The 11363-nt window shown below is 39.5% G+C and overlaps 1 protein-coding gene across 1 annotated transcript; it reads right to left on the bottom strand.

The window, feature by feature from the left end:
- Positions 1–1640: 1640 nt before the first annotated feature.
- Positions 1641–9384, bottom strand: LOC135491254 (carcinoembryonic antigen-related cell adhesion molecule 6-like). Its single transcript, XM_064776995.1, has 4 exons — positions 9264–9384; positions 7839–8114; positions 6305–6571; positions 1641–5462 (listed from the first exon to the last, which is right to left on the bottom strand). The coding sequence occupies exons 1-4, from the start codon at positions 9358–9360 to the stop codon at positions 5323–5325; spliced, it is 780 nt and encodes a 259-aa protein (XP_064633065.1). The 5' UTR covers positions 9361–9384; the 3' UTR covers positions 1641–5322.
- Positions 9385–11363: the final 1979 nt, after the last annotated feature.

The raw sequence follows: 11363 nt of genomic DNA, 5'->3' as shown, positions 1-11363 counted from the left end.
GTTTCGCTTCAAGTTGTTAAAACTTGGACGTTCATGAATCGCCTCAATAGACATGCCTCAATCTGACTTATTATGCAGACGGTTGACATGCTGTTTCATAAGGGAAAACAAATTCAAATACTAAAAAGCTCTCTTCTAAGTCTTGTTATATTCGTCTGATAAACCTTCAAGATAATCATCTCATCTATTGATTTCTTTGACATATTTGACATCACATACCAAGCATGACGGATATATACCGGCATTGAATTATTTTCATTGTAATTTGAAAATAATAGTCACCGCGTTCACAATCACAAATCATAAACTTTAATACAAGTCGTGTATTTCAAAGAGTTCAATAACAGAATGTATTCATCTTTTGTGGCTCCACATAAAACCATCCTGAGGTTAATGTTCGCTCCACCAGGGCCGGAGAAGCGGACATTAAGCCCTGATTTCCTCAGGATGACGTAAAACCGGGCAATATATAGGCCTACATGTTATTATATCCGGTCAAAAAGGCTGTCAATGGGAAATCAATGGGAAGTCTTTCGACTTGATATATCGGTCACATGACTGACCTCTTGTCTGATCTCGAATACAACAGACCATTCTACTGGATGTCTCAAATGAACGAAATGATAAAGATTTAAGAGCAGGAGTAAACATCCAAGGATGGAAAAATACCAAGGCACGGTTTGGATATGATTTTGACAACAAATCATCATGACAGCCATTTTGTTTCTACCTGTTGCTAGTAGCTTGATGAAGAAGATAACGTTTGCCTTATAGCCATTCGTCTGGGTGTGGTAAAAAGCAAGAGATTTTCGCTGCAGATTAGTTTCGCGAACGTGACCTACTCGCGAAATTCGCGAAAATAACATTCACACGAAATTTTTCTGTTTTACAGTATGTAGCCAACCCGGCAGCCAATTAGCTACATAAGAAGTAATCACCAATTTAGTTATTTTAGCACGTTTTGATAGTCTAAACGAAGACTTGTGTCACGACTGGATCTCTTTAAACTGTAGCCTAGATTCTAGGTAGTCACCACATACGCAAGTGGTTTACAATTTATATGGACTAAGAAAATTGACTACCAAGTTGCTCGATGATCACGCAAATTAACTGTACATGCTGCAGGCCTCAAGTTCGCACATCCATGACATTACATGTGCTGATTTCTATCTGTATCCAGTGGTGTAAGAAGACTTTGCCATGATATACCTGACACGTGTCATTCCTGGAATGGTGGGATGGGTTCGTTAGGGGATTTTGTTTGAAGCCAGACACCATTTCGTGCCCAGTTCAGTCATCAATGAATGCTCCCTATTCCGCTGTAAGCGGGACCATACCGTTTGTTCCAGTAAGCCAAGTGCACCCAGGGTGCGCCCAGAACGAAATTTACCCGTTCAGCTTCCGTGACACCAAGCGTCCTGATGCTGATTTTCAATAATAATCCGGAGCGAGAAAGCGAGATCGATGTGACTTTGTTGACCTCGGCCCAGAGCCGCCTCGGTCAATAATGTTTTATCGGGGTTGACATTTCGGTACATATCGCCCTCCACCGCGGGCACCGTTTATGTAACAGCAGTAGGGAAAATACAAATGTATGACACAGCTCATAGAATGTTTGGACAACTCATAATTTATTATTTGCTTTTTTTCTTCCAAAATAATAACAAACAACATGATATTTTTCTTCTATACTCTCGCGCGTTCATTATCCCACAATATTTTAAAGTGGCGTAGTATTGGGCAAGCTAATGGAATCATATCATGCATAAACTAGCTTGGGATGTTGAGGGTGCAGCCTTGGATTGCCTGAAATACATGTGTCATTTCAGAAAAAAGCACTGTTTTGCAGCGCCTCCAACAGGCTAGCCCTCAACTACCCGAGGAAACTTTTCCATTTTCCGCAGCTCCTTCCATCATAGACTGACATCTGTCAAAATAACGCTGGGAAGTCATCGGCGCACTGAGATATTTCAACTTCAAAAGCAATTTTTTAAAGAAGTCCAATTTTGACCCTCAAAACAATGACCGTTCCTGAGACCCTAGAAAAATAATCTGTTTTAGGGACCTGGATGGGTAGATAGCAAAATCCTGAAATTCCATTTTTTTTTGTCTACCCATAGCCCTTTCACCAAAAAAATTCAGGCAAATCTGAGACGGTCATACAGTCCCTACTTGTATAATTTGCCGCGGCAGGTAAGGCTAGTAATTTTTCTAATGTTTCATGGTGAAAATACTCAGGTGTGGATACTTGTCGTAAAGAGATTTTCCTTTTATAACGTTTTGCTGCGTTATCACAATCATCTTAATTGTATAAAAGTTTGGACGTCACCACGCACATCATGTTCAGTGCCAAAGGATTACCTCATGTTTATTTGAAGCGACAGTAACATCGTAAAAATGTCTTAAAATGAATAACCAAAAATCTAGGACCTAACAAAAACCACAGATATTCATAAGAGGCCATATTTCTAAAGTTATTAAGTCTTGCTTAGTTCCTAGGTGAGTGTATTATGCATACCTGATCATCCCGGGATTCGTGTTATTATAATAGACTGTTCTCTATGTACCATCACTCTTACTGTATAAAATGGACTTAGTAAAATGACCAGGCCCACCTGCCGCGGCAAATTATACAAGTAGGTATTCTGTATCACCCACTGTCTGAACCTTATAAAAATAGATAGCATAGTCACAGCGTTCACATTCACAAATCATAAACTTTTCACAAGTCGTGGATTTCAAAGAGTTTAATCACCAAACGTGTTCATCGTTTATGACCCCACAAAAGAACCGGTCGATATATACCTGTTGTCCATCTCCAGTCACAAAGGCTGTCAACTGGAAATAATAGAGTATTTTTCCGACTTGATGTATCGATCGCAGGAATGACCTCTGGTCTGAACCCAAAAACACAGCAGAGACATTCTACTGGATGCCTCAAATAAATCAAATGATAAGATCTTAAATGATATAAAAGGATGTGTTTATTATAAAAAGTCTAAGCGTGGGAAATATTCGAGAATGGAAAAATACCAAGCACTATTTTGAAGTGATTTTGAAATCAAATAATCATGACAGCTTGTTTCTACCTATTGCTGCGGATGAATTAGATAACGTCTGCTAAATAGCCATTCGTCTGAGCGTTGCAAAAGGCTAGAGATTTTCGCTGCAGAATATTTTCTGATGAAGTAGTATTTAAGTATAAAGTAGTAACCTGGAAACTTGCAAAGTAAAACAGATTTCATGAAAAGAGAACATGAATCTACCTTCTTAAATCCCTTCCAATATTTGTGTAGCACAATGATTCCAGGAGAACATGATAAAATTTGAACCTTAAAATTTATGAACGGTATCGGATGCGGAAAAAGGAAAGTCCGAGCTAGCTTAAATCAAAATTTAGTGCTTACCTTCAAAAAAGAATTTCCAACTTATGGAAACAGAGTTCCGTTTTCTATCAGGCCAAAGTTTCCTCTCGCCGATTTTCGGGGAGGGCTCAGGATTTTATACCCGTTTGCCACTTGCTGCATCATCTCCCCAAATATGGTGAGATTTTTTTTATTTTGTGGCGCAGAAACGGCGAGATTTATTGCGCACCCTACATGCCTTACCCCTTATTTTTAGTAAGGGTATCGGCGCTTTATCGGTTTTTAGAGTGTTTTCTGACAATCATTCTTGGGTTCAAATCCATTAAGTGTAGCATTATCGATTGGCGTACATGGTGAACACCATGATAATATTTATCCAATGCAATTGCCAAAATGATTTTTACTAGAATATGTAATTTGAAAACCAAAACAAACTGAAGGAGATATTATTTGCGTTCCGAAACGTGGTTTGCCGATGATATTTCTCGCGCACTTACAGTGGCGTACCTTTTAGACCGTTTACACAGTACGAAATGCTTCAAGGTAGATGCTCGAACGTTAGTGAAACATGCAAAAGTGAGAATGTTACGACAGGAAAAGATAAATTTGTTTGGCATGCAAAGTTTTGATATCTTACTTGTAACTATCCGGATGAAGGCATCAATGAAGTATTTATATATACAATTTCTTATGACGGTTGTGTGACATCTAACACTGATCGGCAAACCCTAGTGATTGCCTTTCTCTTTCTGTCCGCAACATGCTTTATACGTGTTTGTTTTATTTTTGTTCCGATTTGAGGCAAATACCCAGATAGATGAAAAGGTTACGTGATTTTAGGTGAAGCTGACGAATCTAAATGATTGGTGCGAAGAAATAGCCCCGCCAAAAAGACAGAATTGCGAGCATAGAGTTGTAACTAACTTGTCTGTCTAAAGAGAATTGTATCAGAGCGAATGAATGGTATGTGCATTCAGATCTTAATGCGAAATTAATACAAGATGGAAAAAAGTTCACCCTTTCAATTTGCACCATTATCATTGTACAAGTACATGTATGTTCACAGAATATAACTTGAACTTTTTTTTAACGGGTTAGAAGTGAGAATACAGTAAGGAGCTAGGTAGGTCAGTTCATCAAAGAATAAAGTACATTTTGAATAGAAATATGAGTGACGAGTTTTAACATGAAGTTCGTAATGTTTTTATGATTACTCCTTCTTGGACAATAGGCAAGTTTCATAACTCTTGAAAACGACGAGTACGTGTCAGTAGCACTCAGATGCAGAGAACTCTTCAAAAGACTTAGTTGATAAAATACGTTAACGTGCGTCGTAATGCTAGCCGCACACAGACAAATAGTGCTCAGCCTTATTTGGCATAGCCATATTCAGTGGTCGAGACCCAGTTGCTTGCACCACGAAAACGCTGATCCGTTCTATGCGGATGACTTGTGGCTCAGCCTCGTTCGAAGAGGAGCTAGCTGCTGCTACGGAAATTCTCCCTAGGTCCGTAATCATCGCATTGTCACCCGGCTGAGCACAATGTGCCTTGGTTGAATTTGTAAGTCGGGCAATGAGAAAAAAGATGTTTTGGGGTAATGTGGTAGTGCTGATTTGAAAAAATGAATTTTTTCCGCGTGAAAATTTACACATTACCTCAGAAATGGGGCCCTTAAAAGGGTCTAAATCCAAAAGTAGGAGCCAAAAAGTTGATGTTATCGAATCATTGTCAACAAGGGTATCAAAATGACGTCTATGAAAGTACTTGAATTTGATTTTCGACTGTAGTCGCGTAAACGAATAATGCCCAGAACTGGGTATCACAACTGACTTTCGTACTTTTTCGTTCGTTGAGGTTTCAAAACCTGCCTATGATGGCATAAAATCACGTAACTTAAGTGATGTCGTCAGGGATCCTCTCTTGCGGAGTTGATTTCATTTGTTATTCTTAGCGGCTTAGAAGTACGCACGGAACAAACAGGCCATGGTGATGGCCGCGTGTGGGAGGGCTGCTAGGCCTACACCAGCTGCATTGCTAGATGTGGGAGTCAGTGTCGACGAGTCAGTCGTAGTTTGATCGTCGCCGCCAGATGAAGCTGAAGAAGGGATTAGACAAGTGAGAGCCAAATATATAATAACTAGAATAGCATGCATAACTGAAGAATATTATGCTTGTTTCACATGAGCAACATCGATTCAATTGGCAGGAATCCGCGAACAATGTTAAAAATTTTGAATAGAATTGTAGACAGGTGCTGTAAGCTGCGACACTGGATACTGCAATCCATTTATAATAAACGGCCCTAAAAAGGCAGACAATGTTGTCCACTACGTCCCCATCTATGTTACCCTAGCCATCCTTGGAAGCGCTTACATGAACCAATTCAATGGTCGACCCTCTCTCCTTGCTTCATCTACATGTACATGAAATGCCGAGATGACAGGGGACTTTTAAAGGTTTCGGTAACAAAGTGCTTGGCTTGGTTGCTCAAGGCCCAACATGCTCAATGGCACGTTTGATGGAAGCGCGAGAAAAGATGAAAATGTTTACCTCTTAAAAGAATCATTGTGATGAATGCAGATTTTGCAACTAATTCTGACTGGATTGATGGGAAAAAAAGCATCGCCGCCTGTTCAAACTGGATGACAAGCTTGACAACTTGAGTTGGTAAAATGGGTCCAAACAATTTGTTTGGCCATTTTTTGATAAAATGAATAGGAGGCAACTTTGACCTGCAACAGTTATGTCAAGGTGTTGCCTACTTTGAAAGCATAAGCGAGGTTGAAAACAGCGACGTCTCTAGGATCCTTATACGTAACGGATAAACTCGGTAGAAAGAGGACGAATTTTGTGAACAATTCTATCCATTTACGTATAAGGATCCGTGATCCCTAGTCTTGACTTCCCTATTGTCAATATTCACGCAACGGATCTCACCTGTAACGGTTAAAGATATTGAGTCACTTTGCGCTACACCAGCCGAGTTGCTTGCTTTGCAATAGTAGGTACCCTGGTCTCCAGCTGCTGCGATCTTGGAGTAGATTTCACCAGACGCCCCTGTGGTGCCTGTCAGCTGAGAAAGGTCCCCAGTCTTCCACCATTCAAAATTTGTAGCGCCAGGCTCGGCGCATGTCCAGGTGAAGGTTGTCCCCGTTCTGATACTGGCTATGAACCCTGATATGGATGGTTTACCTGGCGGAACGACTGAAAAAGGATTATCAGTTAGTTGCGGCTATGGGCATTATCGTCTGGTCCGGGGGGTTGTTTCTCTCAGTTAAAAGTGAATAAAGCAACTGAAATTAACTTGAAATGGGAGAATAAATAGCATTAGTACGTACCTGAACAATTTATACGGATATTTGTTTTGCAATTTGGTTTTAGTTCGGTATACATTTTGTATTCTCGCACTCATGAAATGCCCCCTTATGCTAATGAGAACTCCTGTTGACTTTTGACAATCTACCTTATGATGATGAACATGCCCTTTTATGTAAGCAACAAAAGATTAATTTCTCCATAATCGCTCCAGAATTCCAAAATTAAAGCCCGCCAAGACATACTCTGTATCAGTCTCAAATTACAGGAGAAGATTTTTTTTGTCATCCGATCTAAACTGACGGAGGAGTTAGATCAACGAAGTTGTGGCCAAAACACAATTTGGGGGCAATAATTGCGGCCGTAATGGATTTTCCATAATGCAATTCCCGATTAAACAATCTGAATAAATTCCTTGACCCCTAAAACCCATAACTAGCCACCAAAATCATCATCGTATGTCAAATATAAAGTGAGATAAAGCCAAAAATAGGATTTGGCGGCCATCTGAATGACGTCAAAATAAAGCGTGTCACCCAACAATAGACGGTTAGAACAAAGGGACGCCCAATAGTTACAGGATTTTTTGGTTGCCTTTGAAACTCGAGTTAGAGTAGATATTTTTTAAATCATGAAAGTTTGGATTTAAACGCTCATTTACGTTCAAGGCCCATTATCATTTTAATGGCACTGCTTGACTTCGGCTAAAAAATTCTAAATTCCAGGTTGACCTTGACCTTTGATCGCAGTAGAAGTAAAAGAGCTAGTAGAAGGCAGTTTTCGGTTGTGGTTACAACGAATGAATGTTTTATAAGAAAATAATTTAATTTCAAGCAACGGGATGCGATTTAATTTTTTTGAATAATGAAGAAATTAAAAAAGGCATTCTCTTGGAAACCGCCTTTTTTAGCTTTTCGGAACCCACAATATGTATTCTCAATCGCGAACTCGTCAACACCCCAACAGTTATGTCAAGGTGTTGCTTACCTTTGAAGTATAAGGGAGGTTGAGAATAGCGACTGATCAAGGATTTTTATACGTATACGGATAAAACTCTGTAGAAAGAGGACGAATTATTTGTACATTTCTATCCGTTTACGTTTAAGAATCCGTGATCCTGACCTCCCTATTGTCAATATCCGCGCACGAATCTCACCTACGGTTAATGATATTGGGTCACTTAGCGTTGAAGCACTCATGCTGTTCGTTTGGCACCGGTAGATACCCTGGTCTTCAGCTACTGCGACCTTGGAGTAGATTTCATTACACATCCCTGAGACGGCTGTCGGCGGAATAGGTTGCCCAGACTTCAACCATTGAACTTGGTCTAGGCAAGGCATAGGGCCAAGGTCGACGCATGTCCAGGTGAAGTTCGTCCCCACTGTGATCCTGGCTGTGAACCCTGATATGGTTGGTTTGTCCAACTGAGGGACTGCAAGAAAATTATCAGTTAGTTGAGGCTATGGGCATAATCATCTGGTCAGAGGCGTTGTTTCTCTCAGTTAAAAGTGAATAAAGCAACTGAAATTACCATGAAATGGGAGAATAAATAGTATTAGTAAGTACCTGAACAATTTATACGGATATTTGTTTTGCAATTTGGTTTTAGTTCGGTATACATTTTGTATTTCCGCACTCATGAAATGCCCCCTTATGCTAATGAGAACTCCTGTTGACTTTTGACAATCTACCTTATGATGATGAACATGCCCTTTTATGGAAGCAACCAAAAATGCAATTTCTCCATAATCGGTCCAGAATTCCAAAATCAAAGCCCGCCAAGACATACTCTGTATCAATCTCGACTTTCAGGAGAAGTTTTGTTGTCATCCGATCTAAACTGACGGAGGAGTTAGATTACAAACTATTACACCTCTACGTCCATTATAGTAGTGATGGTGAAATGTTGTGACCTAGGGAGTTTTCGCAAATCGACTTATCTAGGATCCTTATACGTATACGGCAAAACTCTGTAGAAAGAGGACGAATTATGTGTACATATTTCTATCCGTTTACGTATAAGGATCCGTGATCCCTAGTCTCGACATCCCTATTGTCAATATCCGCGCAACAGATCTCACATCTAACGGTTAAAGATATTGTGTCACTTTGCGCTACACCAGCCATGTTTGCTGCTTTGTAATAGCAGGTAGTGGCGATCAGGAAATATCATCAAACATTGTCGATTCTTTGGAATTATCAGAATAGCAGGACTGGCTATTTGCAGGCAATCGTAGCAATTTTTGCCAATGTTTCGGGGAAGTAAGAAACGGCACCCCAGAAATATTTGTATATGATTCGCGGTTACTATATGCTATTGTCAGCTTGCTATTTTTGAACCAATCCATAATGCCATGAGGACCTGAAAGGGTCTCAATTTTTGAGAGAAGGTGAAACTTTACCGTTGAGAATCTTTCCATTTCACTACTCGGAACCGGTTATCACGTAAAAACACTTGATTACAAAAAAGTAAGGGGCTACAGAGTTCACATTGACCGCTGCACAACGTGAACGCCTATCACTTGCAAGCTGGTTAACCCTTGGTTCTGTTCAGAAAATGTGAACTTAAAAATGTACCTACATGCATCCTTGACAAACACGATCACAATTATCACCAATAAAGCAAGAGCAGATTTCATCATGATCCTTTGCAAGAATGATCTCAATAAACAACTCATTTCTATGTACAGTCGAGTGTTGATAAGGGGTGAAAAGCTATTCCAGGTAAAGGAGATACCATCGTCATGTGACAAAATCGTTTTAGTGAAACTCAAATCGCCTCTATCTGTCAGTAAAATGTCTCTTTGAAATTAATAGGAAATTCATATAAGTTGTCTATTTATACAAAAAATCGCACTAATTACCTCTAATTAGACTTCTCTAACTAATGCACTAATGATGACTACGTCATAAGATACGCCACCCTACATGGCTTTGCGCTGATAGGTTCGTTTGACCGTTATTCCAAAATGTGAGTCGGAAATTAGCCGGAATAGCGAGCGTGTTCCATATAGCCGCTTCACTCTTGTCGTCTGCCCGAATTATGAGGCCTTGCACAAAAAGTGCAATCAAAAGTAATAGGAAAGATGATGTACGACAATTCACCACTTTTCCCTATTACTACACCCTATACACTGGCATTAGCAGTAGAACTTTGTTCTTTTGACTAAGTCGAACTTTGTTCTCTTGTTCTCTTGAACCAGTGGGCGCCTACACATGATTTTATTCTACCAACAACAGTGGTTAGCCCACCCAAAAAAGTGACTATGTATTACCCATTAGCAACACAACACAAGGATAGACTTTGATGTTTATGTTGCCGTTAATAAAGTTTTTTCTCTGTAAAAGAATTTAACATAACTCCTGTCAAAATCAGTGTATACATGCTTCCCGAAATTGGTGGCTTGCATTGGAACTAACTTTTCCCCCCTTGTCCGTCATTAAAGGCATTCAAGTGTGTTGGTCAACCATGACTATCTCCTTTGTCCCTCCACCATAAGGCCTAGTTTCCCCTTATGACATCACTATTTCGGACACTCAGCGCCCCATTTCTGGAAAGGGTGCAGTAATAGGGAAAAGTGGTAATTCTAGGAATGGCCTTTTTACTGGGTTATTAAGTTAGAAAAATAAAAACTTACAGATACCAACACTAGGTGAAACCAATTTCAATGAATTAAACAATAACATAAATCATAAGAAACTTTGACAGTTACTTAACGAGTTTAAGCTAAATGATGAATATGATTTATCAGTGTTTGAAATAATGAAGGGTGGACTTTCTGGAGTGTACCAGATTACAACACCAACATAACCTATCCCGAGTATTACGTCAATAGTTGGAACAAACAGCTTGCGATGAAAGCTTATTTGAATAAAACAGCCCCATTGTTTAAGGCAGAATGGGACGAGGGAATGAGAAACCAAAAGTATGGTGATATAGTTGGGTTGTTGATAAAATTAATAAACATAAACATGTAATTGATGTCATCAAACAAATCATGCCAAACATACCAACAGTTCATGATGCAAAAGTCAAACGGTTTCTCTAATCCTGGTATACAAAGATTGCATAATTCTATCAGAACTTATGTTTATTGTTTACTGGGTGCTCAAACATTAACAAGAACACCAGTTGCTAATAACCCAGGGATGAAGTTGGGTGCTCAGAATGAATTCGTCAATCTTTTACAATATTCTATCGATAAACATCCTGATATTCCAACTTCAATTGCTAGGTACCAGAAATCATTATCTGATATACATACAAGACTGGATTATGTAATATCACCAGGTCTGTACATCATTGGATCTGACATGTTACTTAAGATGGGTAAGATAGTTAATTACAATAACAATATCTTAATTGCACCCAGTAGTGCTTAGCTTGACGCGAGGACCCAACGCGCCGCGTAGCGGCAACATATCGAAGCTGGCGAAACATCTATAACGGGTCACCGTGATCTCATTATGGACTTATAGCGCGATTATGGGGTTGTAACTATTTTGCTGTACATTGTCACGAGGAAAGAAAAGCACGCGACCGAACACCAACCTATTTATGTGAAGTAATAATTAGGAGGTATATAGTTCAGGAAATGTTGATAAATAATCATTCCTTATCGTCCTTTGAGAGCAATTTTAATTGTAAAAAGTATATGCCTACGTCACAGAGTCGCTGCAA

The sequence above is a fragment of the Lineus longissimus genome, chromosome 7 (assembly GCF_910592395.1).
Source record: "Lineus longissimus chromosome 7, tnLinLong1.2, whole genome shotgun sequence".
In the NCBI taxonomy this organism is placed as follows: domain Eukaryota; kingdom Metazoa; phylum Nemertea; class Pilidiophora; order Heteronemertea; family Lineidae; genus Lineus; species Lineus longissimus.
Note: the sequence above shows the minus strand (reverse complement) of the source record. Positions and strands in the feature narration are given on the sequence as shown.